Source organism: Rhincodon typus, chromosome 4 (genome assembly GCF_021869965.1).
Source record: "Rhincodon typus isolate 14 chromosome 4, sRhiTyp1.1, whole genome shotgun sequence".
NCBI lineage: Eukaryota > Metazoa > Chordata > Chondrichthyes > Orectolobiformes > Rhincodontidae > Rhincodon > Rhincodon typus.
In genome coordinates this window covers 119,144,742-119,166,298 of record NC_063335.1, presented here as the reverse complement: position 1 = coordinate 119,166,298, position 21,557 = coordinate 119,144,742, and the positions used below count along the sequence as shown (strand labels likewise).

Here is a 21,557-nt window from a genome sequence, read left to right as displayed (position 1 = left end):
GGTAGTGGGGTAGAGAGGTAGTGGGGTAGTGGGTGTAGAGAGGTGGTGGGGTAGAGAGGTAGTAGGGTAGTGAGGTAAAGAGGTAGTGGGGTAGAGAGGTAGTGGGGTAGTTGGGTAGAAAGGTAGTGGGGTAGTGAGGTAGAGAGGTAATGGAGTAGTGAGGCATAGGAAGCAATTCCAAAGATTGGGGCTGAGGCACTGAAGGCGTGGTCACCAACAATGGAGCAATTAAAATGGTGAAGCACACAAGGCCAGAGATGGGGGAACATGGATGACTCAGAGACTTGTTGGACTGAAGGTGGGGGGGTGGGAGGGGAAGGGCAACACCTCAGAGGGATTTGGAAGCAAGTGTGAGAATTGAGGCACCGTTTGACCAGGACCCACTGTTGGTCAGTAAGCACTGATACAGATCCTTCAGTCCAACTCATCCATGCAATCAGGTTTCTGAAAGTGAATTAGTCCCATTTGCCTGTGTTTGGCTCTATCCCTCTAAACCCTTCCTATTCATGTACCCATCCAGATGACTTTTAAATGTTGTAATTGTACCAGCCTCCACCACCTCCTCTGGCAGCTCATTCCATACATGCACCACCCTCTATCTGAAAAACATTGTCCCTCAGGTCCTTTTTAAATCTTTCCCCTCTCACCTTAAAGCTAACCCCTCTAGTTTAGGACTTCCCCACCCTTGGAAAAAGACCTGACTATTCCCCCTGTCCATGCCCCTCATGATTTTATAAGCCTCCATAAGGTCACCCTTCAGCATCTGACACTCTGGGGTAAAAAAGAGCCCCAACCTATTCAGCCTCTCCTTATGGTTCAAAGCCTCCATACTCGGCAACATCCTGGTTTATTTTTTTCTATACCCTTTCTGGTTTAACAACATCCTTCACAACAGACTTTTGGCCAAACTCAAATTTAGAAACCAAAAAGCAAATAACTTACCAAATGGACTCTGTTCTTCAACACTCCCTTGAAAGACTTGTTTTGTAAAAACTGGAGGATTATCATTGATGTCTAAAACTTTAACGCTGAGTTCTATTGGCTTCTCTCTTGGCTTTCGATTTTGATCATAGGCCTGGCCTGTAAGCTGAAAATATTAAAGGGAGATTCACCAAAGACACTTCTCTGATGTTGTAGAAACTTAGTAGAAACCACAATCACAATCTCAAAATAATTTTATAAAATATCATGAAAGATGTTTGTAATCTCCAGTAAAGATTTTCCTTCCCCATTTATATAGTTATCTCATTGTCCTATCCAAGTTCTTGCACTTACCATCTGTCTCCTATCCGAATACACATACATGTCACTGACCCTGGGACCTGCGATAGACTTTGGGTTAGAGTTAGGACCTTTTTGATTATTTATTCATGGGAAGTGCTTGTCGCTTTCTAGGCCAGCAAGTATTGCCCATCCCTCATTGCCCAGAGGGCAGTTAAGAGTCAACCCCGTTGTTGTGAGTCTGGAGTCACATGTAGGCCAGACCAGGTAAGGATGGCAGATTCCTTCCCTAAAGGACATTAGTGAACCAGCCTGGCATTTATCACCCATCCTCTAATTGCTTAGCAGTTAAAGGTTAACGTTTTGGGAAGGCAAAACTTCCAAAAATTTGGCAAGGTGAAAGCCACTCGGTTTCATCTCCTGGATGCCCATTCGGCCCATCAAGTCTGCTCTGCCATTTAAGCAGATCATGGCTCATCCGATAACCCTCAACTCTACTTTCCTGTCTTTTCCCCATAACCACCTACTCTGATAAAAAAAAATCTGTTTACCTCAGTCTGCAAGTAACCAATTGCCCAGATTGTATATTATCAGAATAGCACAGTGCAGAAGAAGGCTATTCAGCCCTGTAAAGTCTATGCCTGCCCTTTTGAAGAGAAATCTGGTAGAGACACTGCCCGTTCTTTCACTCCTTTTCCCTGCAATATTTTCTCCTTATGGTATTTTTCAATTTTGATAGTGACCTTTGAATGTGCTTTCACCATCCGTGTATAAAAATGTTCTTTTAACAGTCAGCACCCTTTGGTTACCAAGACCTCAGTCATTGGAAGAGTTTGCCTTTGCTGTGGTTGGTTCGCTTGCTGAGCTGGTTCATTATTTTGCAGGCGTTTCATTACCCTGCTGGGTAACATCATCAGTGCAGCCTCCGACGAAGCAAACCAACCACAGCATCCACAACCTGAGCTACAAATCTACTCAAGAATATTAGTTTGTCTTTACTTACCCCCATTTCACCCCTTCCTGATCCTGAACATCTCGATTAAATCTCCTTTTAATCTGCGCAGCTCCAAGGACTATAAATTCTCCAATGTCTCCACCTAATTACAGTTCCTCAACCTGAAACCACCTGCAAATTTCTCAAGGACATTCAACAAAGCTTTCAAATCCTCCCAAAATGTGTTGCTTTGGTCCATCTCTTTTCCTAACTTTAACAGCCTTTTCAAAGATGATCTCCCCAAGCACGAATTTTAGTCATTTTCCTTAATAGTTCTCCTTAGCACTTGGTTGTTGACTCTTTTAAAGGCTTTGGGGCATTCATTATATTAAGTTAGAAGCCACACAACACCAGGTTACAGCTCAACAAGTTTATTTGCAATCACAAGCTTTTGGAGCACTGCTCCTTCATCAGGTCGTGTAACTTCTGACTTTATCCATCCCAATCCAACACCGTCACCTCCACATCACTCATTATATTACGGCATCTCAGATATGACTTTATAGTTGCTATTGAGAGTCAAAATCATAGAAACATAGAAGATAGGAGCATGAGTAGGCCATTCAGCCCTTCAAGCCTTCTCCCCCATTCAATATGATAATGGCTGATCATCCAACTCAGTCCCCTGTTCCCATTTTCTCCCCATACCCTTTGATTCTTTCGGCTCTAAGAACTGAATCTAACACTTTCTTGAAATCATTCGATGTTTTGACTTCAACTGCTTTTTGCGACAGAGAATTTCACAGGTTCCCCTCTCTCTGGGTGAAGACGTTTCTCCTCATCTCAGTCCTAAATGACCTACTCCTTATTCCCGCTTCCTTGACCTGGCACAACCTGTCCATCTTCTTTCCCACCTATCTGCCCCATCCTTCCTACTGACCAACCTCCACTACCCCCTACCTGCATCCACCTATCACCATCCCACCTACCTTCTACCCCATCCTCTTCCTCTATTTATTTCCCAGCTCCCTTCCCCCTCCCCAGTCCTGAGGAAAGGTGTAAACCCGAAACGTCAGCTTTCCTGTTCCTCTGATGCTGCCTGGCCTGCTGTGTTCCTCCAGCTCCACATTGCGTTGACTGACTCTAGGTCTTGCTATCTCTGAGTGACTGTGACCCCCTGGTCCTTGACTCCCCTCGGTCAAAAGGAACATCCTTCCTTTATTTACCTAGCCTAGTCCCATTAGAAATGTTATCGGTTTCTGGGAGATCCCCCCAACCCCCAATTCCTCTAAACTTCTGTGTCTGTAGATAAACTAGCCTTCTTAGTCAGAACACATGAAAGAATGCAACAAAGAACACCTGTACTTCCTCAGGAGGCTAAGTAAATTCGGCATGTCCATAACGAATCTTACCAACTCTTATAGATACACTATAGAAAGTATTCTATCTGGGTGCATCACAACTTAATTTGGCAACTTGGTCTGCCCAGGACTGTAAGAAACTACAGGGAGTTGTGAATACAACCCAGTCCATCACACAAGCCAACCTTCCATCCAATGACTCCATCTATGCTTCTCGCTGTCTTGGGAATGCAGCCAACATCATCAAAGACCCCTCCCACCCCAGTTATAATCTCTTCCAACCTCTACAAAAGCTTAAACACACATACCAACAGATTCAAGAACAGCTTCTTCCCTGCTGTTACTAGACTTCTGAATGGACATCTCAAATTTCAAATCTAATGTTGATCTCGTTCTTTGTGCACCTTCTATGCAACCATAACATTGTATTCCTCGCTCTGTTCTTTAACCCTCATGCACTTTGTATGGTATGATCTGCCTGTACTGCACGCAAAACAAAACTTTTCACTGTACCTAGGTATGTGTGACAATAATAAATCAAATCAAAACACAATGGGGAATGTTTGTGAATGGGACATTTAAATCAATATTAATTGGATTAAATAGTCAATCAACAAGAATTGTAAACGTACAAGGAACAATGGGCAGCATAGTGGCTCAGTGGTTAGCATTGCTGTCTTGCACTGCCAGGAACCTGGGTTCGATTCTAGTCTGGGGCAGCTGCCTGTGTGGAGTTTGCATGTACTCCCCGTGTCTGATTGGGTTTCCTCCCGATGTGCAGGTTAAGTGGATTGGCCATGGGAAATGCAGGGTTACAGGGATAGGGTAAGAAGTCTGTACGGGATGCTCTCCAGAGGGTTGGCATGGGCAAGTTGGGTGGCATGGCCTGTTTCCACACTGTAGGGGTTCTAAATTGACTAGAGTTTAATTCTGATGCACAGACACTTCTCTCAATACTCACAGCATTTGAAGGATTTGGAACCTCAATAGAGTTTTGACAAGTTTTCTTCCAATATAGAGAATCACTTGCAACTTACTTTGAAAACTGCATTTACTTCGCGGTCCACCTCTCCGGTAATATTTAATTCACCGGTTTGAGGATCGATTATAAACAGATTGATAGGTGGCTCGGTAGCTCCTTTGCCAGTGATGCGGTAGGTTATTATAACACCTGGTTCATCCTCAGCATCTGATCGAATCTAGAGACGGTGGGGAGGTGGAGGGAGAGAAAAAGGATAGTTAACACATAACACGCATTAAGGTAGATAAATCCCCAGGACCTGATCAACTGTATCCCAGGACATTGTGGGAAGCTAGGGAAGAAATTGTGGGGCCCCTAGCAGAGATATTTGTATCCTCGATAGCCATAGAGTGAGATGCTGGAAGACTGGAGGGTAGCTAATGTGGTGCCATTATTTAAGAATGACTGCAAGGAAAAGCCAAGGAACTGTAGACTGGTGAGCCTAACGTCAGTGGTGGGCAAGTTATAAAGTCATAGAGTCATATAGTCATACAGCACAGAAACAGACCCTTCGGTCCAATTTGTCCATGCCAACCAAGTTTCTCAAACTAAACTAGTCCTATTTGTTTGCATTTGGCTCATATCCCTCTAAAACTTTCCTATTCATGGCCCAATGTCTTTTAAACGATATAAAAGTACCTCCATCTACCATTTCCTGCGGCAGTTCATTCGCATATATGAACCACATATGTGTGAAAAAGTTGCTCCTCGGATCCCTTTTAAATCTTTCTCCTCACACCTTAAATCTATACCCTCTAGTTTTGAACTCCCCCAACATTGGGAAAAGACCTTTACCATTCAATTTATCTATGCCTGTCATGATTTTATAACGTCATCCCTCAATGTCCTACACTCCAGTGAAAAATGTCCCAGCTTTCTCAGCTTTTCCAGCCTCTCCTTAGAACTCAAACCCTCCATTTTTCTGCACCCTCTCCAATTTCATAATATCCTACTTGTGGCAGGGTGACCACAATTATACAAACTCTGAGAGACAGGATCTACCTGCATTGGAAAGGGTAGGACTGATTAGGGATAGTCAGCATGGCTTTAGACATGGGAAATCGTGTCTCACAAACCTGATTGAGTTTTTTGAAGAGGTGACTAAGAAGATGGATGAAGACATAGTGGGCGATGTTGTCTACATGGACTTAAGCAAGGCCTTTGACAAGGTTCTGCATGGTAGATTGGTTTATAAGGTTAGATCACAAGATCCAGGGAGAGCCATCAATTGGATACAAAATTGGCTTGGCAGTAGGAGACAGAGGGTGATGGTAGAGGGTCATTGTTCAGCCTGTCAACAATGGTTTGCTGCAAGGCTTGTGTGTGGAGTCCACTGTCGTTTGCCATTTATATAAATGATTTGGATGTGAATATAGGAGATATGGTTAGTAAGTTTGCAGATGACTCCATGATTGGAGGTGTGGTGGACAGTAAAGAAGGTTACCTCAGAGTAGAATGGGATTTTTATCAACTGGGCCAAATGGGCTGAGGAGTGGCAGATGGAGTTTAATTTAGATAAATGTGATGTGTTGCATTTTGGTAAGGCAAACCAGGGTAGGACTTACACAATTTATGGTAGGGTCCTGGGGAGTGTTGTTGAACAGAGACCTTGGGGTGCAGGTGCCTAGTTCCTTGAAAGTGGCATCACAGTAGATAGGATAGTGAAGAAGGTGTTTGGCATGCTTGCTTTTATTTGAGTATAGGAGTTGGGACGTCATCTTATGGTTGTAAAAGACATTGGTGAGGCCACATTTAGAGTACTGCATACAATTCTGGTCACTCTGCTATATAAAAAGGATGTTATTAAACTGGAAAGGGTGCAAAAAAAATTCACTAAAATGTTCCCAAGTTATAAGGGGAGGCTGCATAGGCTGGGACTTTTTTCACTGGAGCACAGGAGGCAGAGGGTTGACTTTATAGAGGTTTATAAAATCATGAGGGGTATCGATAGGGTGAACAGCCAAGGTCTTTTTCCAAGGGTAGGAGAGTCCAAAACTTGAGGAATGGGTTTAAGGTGAGAGGAGGAAAATATAAAACGGACCTGAGGGGTGACTTTTCTCACAGAGGGTGGTGTGTGTATGGATCGAGCTGCCAGAGGAAGTGGTAGCAGCTGGTAATGTTATGACATTTAAAAGGCCTTTGGACAAGTACATGGATAGGAAAGGTTTAGAGGGATGGATGAGTTGGGCAGAGCAATCTGTTTTTGTGCTGAATGACTCTATGACACAAAGTTTATCTCCTGTATGCAAGTTTACAAATTCCAAAAGCATTGTCAGAACATGCTTGAAAGCTAAGGAGTGTCAAATTCCTCCTTCAAAGATTTCGAAACAAAAACCCTGAGATCTCTCTGATCTTCTAATTGCATCACCTACTTTATGCAGAGTCTACTCATCCATTATTGCACTAAGGTGATCTGATTGGATGATGGAGAAGGATCAAAGGACTGAAAGGCCTGCTCCTATTTCCTACGTTTCTCCAAACATATGGCAAAAACAATAGTCTCCTGTGGGGACATCACAGTCTACTTCCCTTCAGACTGAAAAATAACTATCCACTGTTCCTCTCTGCCTTCTGTCTCACGGCCAGAAAACCCTTTCGGAAGGTGAATTTCTGAGGTAGAGTGGGTATGAGAAAGAGGGAGACTACATTCAAGGGGAAGTGACAGATGTGGCTTTAGGAGGGACTATTTTTCTGTGTTACTGAAGCTCAGGTAACAATGACAAGACAATATTTAACAATCGTCACGAACTGTCAGTGATGTGATCCAGAGACCTGAGCCTGACCACTTCAGGATAGCGGCATCCTTTTCTCCTTCTCCCTCTCTTTCATCTTTTTTCTTTTTCTTTCCTTTCTTCATCTTTGAGGCCAGAGTGGTGTTGGTGGGGTGGCGGCTGCAGTGTCATTGGCATGGATCAGGACTCCTGGAAGCGGCAGCTGTAGGCCCAGAGTCTGGGCTGTTGATGGTGACAGTACACAGTATGGTGGATCCAGGTGATGGTAGGCCCAGAGCCTGGGCTCTTGACGGTGGTGGTGCCCACAGCAGTGACTCCAGGCAGTGGTAGGCCTGGAGCCTGGATTCTTGGCTGTGGTGGCACCTGGGGCTGGGGCTCCTCAGCATCATTGTTGCTGTACCCAGAGTGGGAACTCCTTGAGGCCTGGAACACCTTGCAGAGACTTTGCAGAAACCCTGGAGCCATGCTTGAGACCCAACTTGAACAGAAGATGAACTCAATTTAAGTAACAACCGAAAGAACTGCGGACGCTGTAAATCAGGAACAAAAACAGAAGTTGCTGGAAAAGCTCTGCAGGTCTGGCAGTATCTGTGTAGAGGAAAACAGAGTTAACGTTTCGGGTCTGGCATCCGTTCCGCAGAACAGGACCTGAAACATTAACCCTGTATTTTTCTTCACAGATGCTGCTGGACCTGCTGAGCCTTTCCATCAACTTCTGTTTTTGTTCCTGATTTAAAGCGTCCACAGTTCTTTTGGTTTTTATTCAGAAGTTCAGCAATGATTGTTCAGCGCCATTCGCGACTCTTCAGACACTGAAGCAGTCCGTGTCCAAATGCAGAAAGACGTGGACAATATCCAGGTTTAGCTGATGACTGGCAAGTAACATTCACGCCACACAAATGCCAGGCAGTGACCAACTCTATTAGGAGGCAACCTAGCCACAGCTTTTTGAACGGCTTTACTATCATTGAATCCTCAACCATCAACACCTTGAGGGTTACCACTGACCCGAAACTGAAGAGGACTATCACATAATTACTGCGACTACAAGAGCAGGACAAAGATTAGGAATACTGAGGTGAGTGACTCACTTCCACTTCCAAGGCACAAATCAGGAGTGTGATGGAATACTCCCCACTTGCCTGGATGGGTGCAGCTCCAACAACATTCAAGAAGCTCGACACCATCCAGGACAAAGCAACTCGCTTGATTGGCATCACATTGCACACACTCCGTTTATCACCGACGCTCAGTAGCAGCAGCGTGTACCATCTACAAGATGTACTGTAGAAATTCACCAAAGATCCTCAGGCAGCATCTTCCAAACCCACGACCACTTCCATCTAGAAGGACAAGGGCAGCAGATACATGGGAACACCACCCCCTTCAAATTCCCCTCCAATCCACTCACCATCCTGACTTGAAAATGTATCACCATTCCTTCACTGTTGCTGGGTCAAAATCCTGGAATTCCCTCCCTAATAGCATTGTGGGTCAACCTACAGCACATGGACTGCAGCGGTTCAAGAAGGCAGCTCACCACCACCTTCTCAAGGGGCAACTAGGGACGGGCAATAAGAGCAGGTTTGGCCAGTGTTGCCCACATCCTATGATTGAATAGGAAAAACGATCAGGTTTGCTTACAACAGCAATTGGGTTAAGGTGCTTCAAAGGCTCATGCTCACGGACATCCAGTGGTGGAATGACCCATTCTCTCTTCAGCCATCTGGAGCTCCTTTCCTTTGGAAAACGGATAACTTTAAGTGCCCTCTCTACAAGCTGTGAAAACAAATTGGAAACAGCTGTAACTTTTTAAAAACTCAAGCTCATGAAAAGATACAAACCATCTGGATAATCACAGCCACAGATTCAAATGTTGCATTATTCTTAACTCCCAAAAAGGTCATGCCACTTTCCCAGCACAACCAAAACAGGCAAAGAGATCTGGGAGCTGTCGTATCTGTTGGTGTATTATTTCTCCAGCATTGCTTGTGGGCCTAGAAGAACAGGAATGTGTTCTTCCATTGGCCAGCTAACTAGGCTAAACCTGGCGTGCTCTGCTTAGATTCCCATTATCTTTAGAGCACCAAAACAACCCCCACTCTGCTCCACCAGTCTCAGCCCATGCCCTACTTCAGTCCTCACACAATGTCTCATTAGCTCCCATCTCACAGAACCACAGAAAAGATATGGCACAGTAACAGGCCATTGTGGATATGCTTCATTCTCACCCCCAGCAAACCCATGACCTCCCTTCACCATCCCTCTCCACAATGTTCTCTCCCTCACTCTGGCCACAGGTAGAATTTCCTGTTTGGGAACCCCTACCTTTCTTGTTGGCAATCTACCCTTGTTTAGCCAACCCCCATCACCCACAACTTAACCCCATTCAACCTCTCCTCTTCACCAGTGAGATCCCCGTTTTGCCCCTGGGGCATTCCTTTCCAAAACAGCCCACTATGAAACCGATGCCCAACCTCCTCTCAACCCATTTCCCAATCAATCCTTGATCTCCAATTCCAGGGACGTTGGCTATCCCTTCTGACTGTGGTACGGACCCTTGCTCAGCAACCAGCCTCACTCTCTGGTGGGAAGTAGAATAAATAAATTCCAATAAATGCCATCCATTAATCTCACAGCACATGCACCTCTCCATATTCCTTGACCAATGGCGGTTTCCTTCCCTTCCTCTCACTTGACTATATAATCTGAGCATAGAGCACCATCTCACCTCAGTATTTTTCAAAGGGCTGAGCTGAATGTCCACTCTCCAAGTTTCACAAGTTTCCAAGTCATCCGCCAAAACACTGAACTTAAGTTTCGAACCAATGGTTAGGGTCCGAGATGCATGTACAACTCCAGCAGCATCCACTTCAAACCTGCTGTCGCTGGTTCTAAACTGGACATTATTCTCCGAGGCACAGTCATGGAATTGCGCTGGATTTTGGGCAAAAAAAAAGATCTGGAGTTAGACTCTTGAAGGAGAGAGGTAAGACATTGCAGATGGTGGAAATCCGAAAGAGAAACTGAAAATGGTAGCAATACTCAGCAGGTCAGGTAGGTTCTGTGGAGAAAGAGAGAAAGAGGGAGTGTTGGGAGAGAATATAGAGTAAAGAGAGAGAGTGAATAGAGACTGAAGAGAGGATGTTGCCAGGTATGGGAGGTTTGAGTTCGAAAGAAAGGCTGGATAGGCTGGGACTCTTTTTTACTGGAGGGTAGGAGGTTCAGAGGTTACCTTAGAGAGGTTTCTAAAAATCATGAGGGGTATAGATTGGGTTAATGGCAGGTATCTTTTCCCTAGAGTGGGGGAGTTTAAGACTGGGGGGAGGCATATTTTTAAGATGAGAGGAGAGACAGTTAAAAAAGACATGAGGGGCAATATTTTTTACACAGTTGGTGGTTTGCGTGTGGAACGAACTTCCTGAGGAAGTGATGAATATGGGCACAGTTACAATGTTTAAAAAATCCTTGGATATGTACATGAATAGGAAAGGTTTAGAGGGATATGAGCCAGGAGCAGGCAGATGGGATTAGTTTAGTTTGGGATCATGTTTGGCATGGACTAGTTGGACCAAAGGGTCTGTTTCTGCACTGTATGATGCTGTGACTCTATGAGAGGGACAGCATATATATATAGTATAAGAGAGAGAGAGAGAGAGAGAAAGAGGGAGAGAGATTCACCAGCATTTGTTTCACATTTTCAGCATCCATAGCATTTTGCCTTTATTGCTATGGGTCTAGAGTCACATGTAGGCAGACCAGGTAAAGATTTCCTTCCCTAAAGGGTGTATGGGACTGCTGTGTTGATGATACCAGGTGGGTTTTTCTCTTTTACAAAATCAACATTTTGTAATTAGGCATGCATTTTTAAAAAATTTAAAATGTTATTGGATGCAAATTTCTCACTCATCAGGACACATTCGCAAGAATGCCAAACCTTAACAAGAACACCAGCTTATACTGAATGAGATAGGGGTGCTGACTGGTTAGCAAGTGGGCACTGATTAATGTAGGTGTAGTCAAGGAGAACGTACAAGGGAACTGCTGAAGTTTTTTTTTCCCAATTCACACCAAGGATACAGATCTCCCCAAATAAGCCTTCAAACAACTTTAAGGGTAGATGATATTGCTACCACTGAGAGGGAGGGAATGGTAAAATGAATTGCAAATCAAGTACAGTTGGCTGGCACTCACCTATAAGTATAATGTCCCCTTCAGAAACATATGAATCAACCAGTGCCTCAATTTTATGTTTGGAAAATCCTCTTTTGCAAAAACATTGTCCAACTTCGCAATAATTCTAGAAAAAAAATGACATTTGTAAGAACTTTTTTTGCTTTATAAGGTGTTATTTAGTAAATAGAAGTGTTTGGATCTATCACTCTTCTTTGCTTAATCTTTTGAACACTAGGCTCAACATCCAGATATAAATAACTTTTTAAATCAAGAGGTGTTGACATTTAATTCTCTGATGATTTTATTCTGATACAGCCTTCTCTAAATCTTGCTGTACATAAAATGAAATTTGCCATATATAAATAAATCGAGGCTTCAAATTACACCTTTCAATGACCTTGCCCCCATTATGTTTGTGAATGATTGCACAATGTTCAGCACCATTTGTGACTCCTCAGATACTGAAGCAGTCTGTGTTCAAATGAAACAAGATCTGGATAATATCCAGGCTTGGCTGACAAGTGGCAAGTAACATTCACGCCACACAAATGCCACGCAATGGCCAACTCTAACAAGACAGAATCAACCCATTGGATCTTGACATTCAATAGCATTCCCATCACTGAATCCCCCAAAATCAGCATCCAGAAACTGAATTAAATCCAGCCATGTAAGTACTGTGGCTATAAACACAGCACAGAGATTGGGAATTCTGCAACATATAACTCACTTCTTGATCCCCAAAGCTAACCCACTATTCTCGATCCAAACAGCTCTGTGGCTAGACTTATTCCACACAGACGGCCAATGTTAGAGGAAGTCCCTCATCATTAGCATTGCAAGGGCAACAGGGCTCTGCACTGTCGGAGGGTCAGTGCTGAGGGAGCGCCGCACTGTCGGAAGATCAGTGCTGAGGGAGCGCCGCACTGTCGGAAGATCAGTGCTGAGGGAGCGCCGCACTGTCGGAAGATCAGTGCTGAGGGAGCGCCGCACTGTCTGAGGTTCAGTGCTGAGGGAGCGCCGCACTGTCTGAGGGTCAGGGCTGAGGGAGCGCCGCACTGTCGGAGGGTCAGTGCTGAGGGAGCGCTGCACTATTGGAGGGTCAGTGCTGAGGGAGCGCTGCACTATTGGAGGGTCAGTGCTGAGGGAGCGCTGCACTGTCGGAGGGTCAGTGCTGAGGGAGCGCTGCACTGTCGGAGGGTCAGTGATGAGGGGGCATGGGACTGCTGTGTTGATGATATGTCAACAGGAACTACACTTCAAAAATATTTAATTTTTCATAAAGTGCTCTGGAACATTCTGGTAGTAAATTGCAAGATAGAAGGCAAGCTTAAGTAATAGGCTCCAAAAAGGCTTAAAGAAAGTAAAAGGAAAAGGTCTATTTAGAGAAAAAATAGTAGGGAAACTAATGGAGCTAGAGGTGGCAAAATCCCCTGGACCTGATGAGATGCATTCAAGGGTATTAAAGGAAGGTGGCTTAGAGTTAAGGTTAGAGTTAGGATTAAAGAATTAGTGCTCGTGTAGAGTTAGTGTAAAGAAGGATTGGATTCAGTGATAGAGGAGAAAACAGATTCTGGAAAAGTCTCCAAGGATTGGAAAACTTCCAAATGAACACAGTTCCTTAAAAAAGGAAGGTAACAGACAACAGGTTAATGGAGGCCATTCAGCTTAACACTTGTAATTGGGAAATTGTTACTGCCTTTATAAAGGATGTACACACAACATAATTAAACAGAGTCAGCATAGCTTCATGAAGGCCAATTCACATCTGACAGATTTTTTAGGGGGAGTTTATAATGGGGAACAAAAAAATAGTAGACAAACTAAGTTCATACTTTGCATCTGTCTTCACAAAGACAGCATGAATAATTTGCCAGAAATGATGGGGAACATAGGGTTTAGTGAGTGGGAGGAACTGGAGCAAATCCGTATTAGTAGTGAAATTATGTTGGAGAAATTGATGGGATTAAGGCAGATAAATCACCAGGGTCTCACTATCTACATCCCAGAGTGCTTAAGGTAGTGGTCCAAGAAATATGGATGTATTGCTGGTCATCTCCCAAGATTATTTAGCCTCTGGCACAGTCCCCACAGATTGGAGAGTAGCAAATATAAGGGAGGTAGAGAATTATAGACAAGCGATTCTGCCATCATTGGTGGGAAGATACAAGAATGAATTAGCAAGGATTTTATAGCAGGGCGCTTAGAAACCGTGGTAGAGTCCGACAGGCAGCATGGATTTACAAAAGGGAAATCATGCTTGACAAATCGGCTGGAATTTTTGAAGGATGTAACTAGTAGAGTACATCGGGGGACCCAGCAGGTATGGTTTACTTGAACTTTCAGAGAGCTTTCAACAGAGACCCACATTAAAGACTAATGTGTAACATTAAAGCACATGGGATTAGGGATAGTGTGTTGAGATAGATAGAAACAGACAGGAAACAAAATAGGAATTGCAGAGCCTTTTTCTGAATAGCAGGCAGTACTGGTGGAGTACCAGGGTACCAGGTACTAGGACCCCAGCTATTCACAACATATGCTAATGATTTAGATGAGGGAACTGAGTGTAATATCTTAAAATTTGCAGATGACACAAAGTTGGGTGGAAGGGTGAGTTGTGAAGAAGATGCAGAGATGCTTTAGTGTGATTTGGACAGGCTGAGTGAGCGGGCAAATGAATGGCAGGTGCACTATAATGTGGATAAATATCAGGTTATCCACTTTGGCAGCAAAAACAGGAAGGCAGGTTATCATTGGAATGGCTGTAAATTGCAAGGGGCGGGATGGGAATGTTCATTGAGACCTGGGCGTCCTGTGCCCCAGTCGCTCAAAGTAAGCATGCAGTTACAACAGGCAGTAAAGAAGGTAAACAGTACAGGAACAAGGATGTCTTGTTGCAATTATACAGGGCCTTGGTGAAGCCACACTTGGAATATTGTGTGCACTTCCTCCTTATCTGAGGAACGATATTCTTGAGGGAGTGCGGATGGAGTGCAGTGAAAGTTTACCACATTGACTCCTGGGATGGCAGTACTGTGTGTCTGAGGACAGATTGAGTCAGCTAGGGTTGTATTCGCTAGAGCTGAGATGGGAACGGTAGAAACCTACAAAATTCTAACAGAACTAGACAGGTTAGATGCAGGAAGGATGTTCCTGATGACTGGGGGAGTCCAGAACCAGGGGCTGTAGTTTAAGGATAAGAGGTAAACCTTTTAGGACTGAGATAAGGAGAAGTGTCTACACCCACAGAGTGGTGAACCTGTGGGATTCATTCTCACAGAAAGTAGCTGAGGCCAAGACATGATGTGTTCTCAAGAAAGAGTTAGACAAATTTCCAAGTCAGAACAGTGAGTGTCTTGGAAAGGGACTTGCAGCTGGTGGTGTTCCCATGTATTTTCTGCCCTTGTCCTTCTTGATGGAAGTGGATTTGGAAGATGCTGAGTTAGGAGCTCTAGTGAATTTCTGCCATGCATTGTGTAGATGGTACACACTGCTGCTACTGAGTTTTGGAGGTGGAGGGAGTGGATGTCAGTGGATGTGGTGCCAACCAAGCCTGCTGCTTTGTCACAGAGTCGTACAGCGCGGAAACAGACCCTACGGTCCAACTCATCCATGCTGATCGAGAGTGTTGCTGGAGCTGCACCCATCCAGGCAAGTGGGGAGTATTCCATCACACTCCTGACTTGTGCCTTGTAGATGGTGGACAGGCTTTGGGGAGACAGGAGGTGAGTTACTCACTGCAGGATTCATAGTCTAAGACCCGCTCTTGTAGCTGTTGTGTTTGTGTGGCCAGTCCAATTCAGTCTCTCGTCAATGATAACCCCCAGAGTGTTGATAGTGGGGTTGAAAAGAGAATGCAGTGAGGAAATGTATGGTTACACACTTTGGCAGGAAAAGTATCGGAGCTGAATATTATTTAAATGGAAAAAGACTGCAGGAAGCAACAACACAGAGGGGTTTGGAAGTCCTTGTGCATGAATCACAAAAAAGTAGCATTCAGGTTTAGCAGGTCAGGGGGAAGGCAAATGAAATGTTGGCCTTGAATTCAATGGGAGTATAAAACTGGGGAGATTTTGCTGTTCAGATCACAGCTGGAATACTGTGAATAGCTGTGGGCCCCTTACTTAATGAACAATATTGTGCATTGGAACAAGTCCAGAGGAGGTTCACTTGGTTGATCCTGGATATGGAGGGATTGTCTTATGAGGAGAGATTGAGTAGGTTGGGCCTGTGCTCATTGGAGTTTAGAAGAACGAGAGGTGACCTTATTGAAACATACAAGATTCTTAGGGGCCTTGGCAGGGTAGATATGGAAAGGTTGTTTCCCCTTGTGGGAGAACTAGGGCCAGAGGGAATAATTGTAAATTTCCGATGGAGATAAGAAGGAATTTCTACTCTGAGAAAGTAGTAAATCTGTGGGATTCTTTACCCTGGAGGACTGTCGAGGCTGGGTCATTAAGTATATTCAGGGCTGAGATAGACAGATTTGTAATCAGGAAGGGGAATCGAGGGTTATGGTGATAGGGCAGGAGGTGATGATTGTCAGATCAGCAATGATCTCATTGAACGGCAGAGTAGACTTGATGGGCTGAATGGCTTGCTTCTGCTGCTGCTTGGTCTTATGGTTTTGTAAAAGGTATTTCACTATCTCAGGGCATCCTAAAGGGCTTTACAACCCATTAAATACTTGACCTAGAGTCATTGCTGTAATGTGCCCACAAGTTCCCACAATTGGAATCTGATTAGTGATCAAATACAGCCACATTTGGCAGGGCACTGAAGGGACCGTGTACTCTTTCCCAGATGCCTTGGGATTTTTTAGGTCAGGCTTGACTTTGTTGAACATCTCACTGGAAAGCTGGCTGCTCCGACAATCTCAGCACACTCTCGGTATTTGGCCCTACGGCCTCTGATGGTTACTACCTGAGTATTCTTCAGTACGGGTATGAGCAAGGATTGCAGAACTAACGGGAAATTAATATAACAAGCAGTTTATAGACCTGTCCTTCAGGATTGAGGTTTTACGAAGAAGAACCATTTCTTACACAAACAAGTATGCTTAGTTAAACATTACCTTTACAACGAGCCATCTCTGAATTATTGAATCTGACAGCTATTTAGCAGAATATTGGCTACTGTATAAACACAACATGCACCAGCCCATCAGGTTCCTCTGCGGATGCCAGAATAAACATGCAAGTTGCGCCGTTTCTGCCACAAAGCAATGAGGCAGTGCATTGGAGATAGTAGGAACTGCAGATGCTGGAGAATCCGAGACAAGGTGCAGGGCTGGATGAACACAGCAGGCCAAGCAGCATCATAGGAGCAGAGAGGCTGACGTTTCGGGCCTAGACCCTTCATCTGATGGTGGTCATCTTCCAAGATACTGCTGGAACAGTTCCTACAGACTGGTTCATGTAACCCCTTTAATTAAAAAAGGAGGAAAAAACAGCTTTGTCAAGGGGTCGTCACTCCTGACAAAATTGCTAGAGTTCTTTGAGGAGCTAATGAGCAAGTTAGACAAAAGAGAACCAGTGGATGTGATCTATTTGGATTTCCAGAAGGCCTTTGAGAAGGTCCTGCACAGGAGGCTACCAAATAAGAGCCCATGGTGTTAGGGGTAACGTACTGGCATCGATAGAAGATTGGCCGACTGGCAGAACGCAGAGAGTAGCGATAAGGAGTCTTTTTCAGGATGGCAGCCAATACCTAGTGGGAGTTCCACAGGGCTCCATGTTGGGGCCACCATTCACGATATACATTAACAATCTAGACAAAGGAACTGAGGGCATTGTTGCTAAGTTTGCAGTTCACACAAAGTTGAGTAAACAGGGAGGCTGCAGAAAGACTTGAACAGGCTAGGAGAGTGTGCGAAGAAGTGACAGACAGAATACAACTTGGAAAAATGTGAGGTTATGCAAAATGGGAGGAAGAATAGGAAGGCAAATATAATGTTAGCATTTATTTAAAGAGGGCTAGAATGCAAGAACAGGTTAGATGTAGAGCTGAGGCAGTACAAGGCTCTGGTCTGACCACATTTGGAATATTGTGAGCAGTTTTGGGCCCCGTATCTAAGGAAAGATGTAAAAACCAAAAGAACTGTGGATGCTGTAAATCAGGAACAAAAACAAAGTTGCTGGAAAAGCTCAGCAGGTCTGGCAGCATCTGTGAAGGAGAAAACATTGATGGTGGCTGGGAAAACGTCAGTTTATATGCAGAAAATAGGGAGGTGGGTGGGGTAGGGAGTAAACGATAGGATAGAGCACAAAGAGAGAGAAAGACAGTTGGACAGACAAAGGAGTTGCTAACGATCAGGCTGGGAGGGTGAGTAGTTGTTAATGGGGACTGTTAGTGACTAACAACAGAGGGTGTGTAGTGGCAGGCTATGTGGTAACAAGGCCTCAGCTTTATCCCTCTGCGTCCCCACCTTAACGAATTTCAGGCACGACATGACGCCGAACTGTTCTTCCGCCATCTTCGCCTCCGTGCTCATTTCTTTGGACAAGAGTCCTCTCCCCGTCCCACAGACCCCTTTGCCCAACTCCAACACTCTCCCTCCACCTGGACCCCTCCCTCCGGCCTTTTACCTGCACTCGATCTTCTCATTGAGAACTGTCGACGTGACATTAGTCGCCTCAATTTCACTGCCCCCTCAACAAATCCAACCTATCTCCCTCCGAACTGACTGCACTCCGTGCACTCAGATCTAACCCTGACTTTGTCATCAAGCCTGCCGATAAGGGTGGTGCTGTTGTAGTCTGGCGTACTGACCTCTACCTTGCAGAGGCTGAGCGCCAGCTCTCAGATACCTCCTCCTACCTTCCCCTGGACCATGACCCCACCATGGCACATCAGGCCATTGTATCCACTATGGTTATGGATCTCATTTCATCCGGTGATCTCCCCCCATCCGCTTCCAAGCTAATAGACCCCAACCCCGCACAGTTCGTTTCTACCTCCTGCCAAAAATCCACAAACAGGACTGTCCAGGTAGACCCATTGTTTCAGCCTGCTCGTGCCCCACAGAACTCATCTCTTCCTACCTTGACTCGGTCTTCTTCCCCCTGGTCCAATCCCTACCCACATACATCCATGATTCATCTGACGCCTTATGCCGGTTTCAAAGCTTCCAGCTTACCAGCTCCAGCCACCTCCTCTTTACCATGGATGTGCAATCCCTTTACACATCCATTCCCCACCAGGAGGGTCTTAGGGCTCTCCGCTTCTTCCTGGAGCAAAGACCTGCACCATCCCCACCCACCACCACTCTCCTCCGCTTGGCTGAGCTTGTCCTCACCCTCAACAACTTCTCTTTCAACTCCTCTCATTTTCTTCAGTTAAGAGGGGTTGCCATGGGTACCTGCATGGGCCCTAGTTATGCCTGTCGCTTCGTGGGGTACGTGGAACATTCCTTGTTCCAGTCCTATTCCGGCCCCCACCCACAACTCTTTCTCCGATACATCAATGATATCATCAGTGCTGCTTCCCTCTCTCGTTAAGAGTTGGAAAACTTCATCAATTTCACCTCCAATTTCCACCCTGCGCTCACTTTCACCTGGTCTATCTCTGACTCCTCCCTTCCCTTCCTCGACATTTCTGTTTCCATTTCTGGGGATAGACTGGCCACTAATATCCATTACAAACCCACCGACTCCCACAGCTACCTGGACTATACATCCTTACGCCCCACTTCCTGTAAAGACTCCATCCCATTCTCTCAGTTCCTCCGTCTCCGTCGCATATGTTCAGATGAGGCCAACTTCGACAAGGGAGCCTCCAAAATGTCCACCTTCTTTCTCAACCGAGGATTCCCCAGCTCCGTTGTCGACAGGGCCCTCAATCGGGTCCGACCCATCTCGCACACTTCTGCCCTCTCCCCTTCTCTTCCCTCCCGCAACAGTGATAGGGTTCCCCTTATCCTCACCTACCATCCCACCAGCATCCACATCCAGAAGATCATCAGACGCCATTTCCGCCACCTGCAGCAAGATGTCACCACCAGACACATATTCCCCTCCCCTCCCTTGTCCACCTTCTGCAGGGACCGTTCCCTCTGGGACACCCTGGTCCACACTTCCTTCATCCCCAACACCTCCCCACAGCCCTACGGCACCTTTCCCTGTAACCGGTGAAGGTGCAACACCTGCCCATTTACCTCCTGCCTCCCCAGAATCCAAGGGCCCAAACATACCTTCCAGGTGAAGTAACACCTCACCTGCACTTCCAAGAATCTAGTCTACTGCATTCGCTGCTCACAATGTGGTATCCTCTACATTGGGGAAACGATGCGTAGACTTGGCGACTGCTTCGCAGAACATCTACGTTCTGCTCACAAAAAAGACCCTGAACTACCTGTTGCCTGCCACTTCAACGCACCACCCTGCTCTCTGGCCAACATCTCTGTCTCCGGCTTGCTACAGTGTTCCAGTGAAGCCCAACGCAAGCTGGAGGAATAACACCTCATTTTCTGCTTGGGGACCCTACAGCCCTCCGGACTCAATATTGAGTTCAGTAATTTTAGGGCCTAAACTCTCCCATGTCCCAGCCCCCCACCCCACACACCAGGCCATGTTACCACATAGCCTGCCACTGCACACCCAATGTTGTTAGTGACTAACAGTCCCCATTAACAACTACTCACCCTCCCAGCCTGATCATTCGTAACTCTTTTGTCTGTCCAACTGTCTTTCTCTCTCTTTGGGCTCTATCCTATCATTTACTCCCTATTTTCTGCATATAACCTGACGTTTTCCCAGCCACCATCAGTTCTGAGGAAGGGTCACCAGACCCGAAACGTTAACTCTGTTTTCTCCTCCACAGATGCTGCCAGACCTGGTGAGCTCTTCCAGCAACTTTGTTTTTGTTCCTAAGGAAAGATGTGGTGGCCTTGGAGGAGTCCAGATGAGGTTTACAGGAATGATCCTGGGGATAAAGGGTTTATCATATGAGGAGCGGTTGAGGACTCTGAGTCTGTACTCGATGGAGTTTAGAAGGATGAGGGGTGATCTCATTGAAACTTACAGAATACTGAGAGGCCTGGATAGAGTGGATGTGGAGAAAATATTTCCACTAGTAGGAGAGACTGGGGCCTGAGGGCACAGCCTTAAAGTGAAGGGATGACCCTTTGGGACTGGGATGAGGAGGAATTTCTTCAGTCAGATGGTGGTGAATCTGTGGAACTCATTACCACAGAAGGCTGTTGAGACCAAGTTTTTGAGTGCATTTAAAGCAGAGATAGATATGTTCTTGATTAGTAAGGGGATCAAAAGTTATGGAGAGAAGGCAGGAGAATGGGGTTGAGAAACATACGGGCCACGATCGAATGGCAGAGCGGAGTCAATACGCCAAAAGGCCTAATGCTGCTCCTTATGATCTTATAGACCTGTTATCCTGGCATCAGTAGTGGGCAAAATGCTGGAGTCCATGATCAAAGATTTAACAGCAGAACACTTGGAAAACAGTGACAGGATGGGACAGAGACAGCATGGATTTACGCAAGGAAAATCACACTTGACAAATCTACTAACATTTTGAGGATGTAACTAATAGAGTTAATAAACGGCAGCCAGTCAATGTGATTTTCTTGGACCTTCAGCAGGCCTTCAAAAAGGTCCCACATAAGAGATTAGCATGTAAATTCAAGTGCATGGGATTGGAGGTAGTATACTGACATGGGTAGAGAACTGGTTGGCAGGATAGCAGGTAGTGAATAGTGGGGTACCGCAGGGATCAGTGCTTGGGCTCCAGCTATTCACAACATATACATGAATGATTTAGATGAGAGAACTAAACGCAATATCTCCAAGTTAGCAGATGACACAAAGCTGGGTGGGAGGGTGAGCTGTGAAGGGGATGCAGAGAAGCACCAGTGTGATTTGGACAGGCTGAGTGACTGGGCAAACATAGTATAGTGTGGATAAATGAGAAGTTATCTACTGTGGATTGTAAAAACAGGAAGGTGGATTCTTGCCTGATTGGTGATTGATTGGGAAAGGGGGTGGTGTAATGAGACCTGGGTGTCCTTGTACAACAGTCACTGAAAGCAGGAACAAAAACAAAGTTGCTGGAAAAGCTCAGCAGGTCTGGCAGCATCTGTGAAGGAGAAACAG

At 45.4% G+C, this 21,557-nt stretch overlaps 1 protein-coding gene across 1 annotated transcript in view; it reads right to left on the bottom strand.

Annotated features, from left to right (window-relative positions):
* LOC109910834 (desmoglein-2-like) overlaps window positions 1-21,557 on the bottom strand; it is a 68,655-nt gene that overhangs the window by 22,790 nt on the left and 24,308 nt on the right. The window contains exons 2-6 of the mRNA XM_048596218.1: window positions 11,464-11,569; window positions 10,001-10,206; window positions 8,914-9,048; window positions 4,554-4,715; window positions 943-1,087 (exon numbers count right to left, since the gene is read on the bottom strand). Of these exons, the coding sequence (XP_048452175.1) occupies window positions 943-1,087; window positions 4,554-4,715; window positions 8,914-9,048; window positions 10,001-10,206; window positions 11,464-11,569 (754 nt within the window). The remainder of the gene's footprint in view (window positions 1-942; window positions 1,088-4,553; window positions 4,716-8,913; window positions 9,049-10,000; window positions 10,207-11,463; window positions 11,570-21,557) is intronic.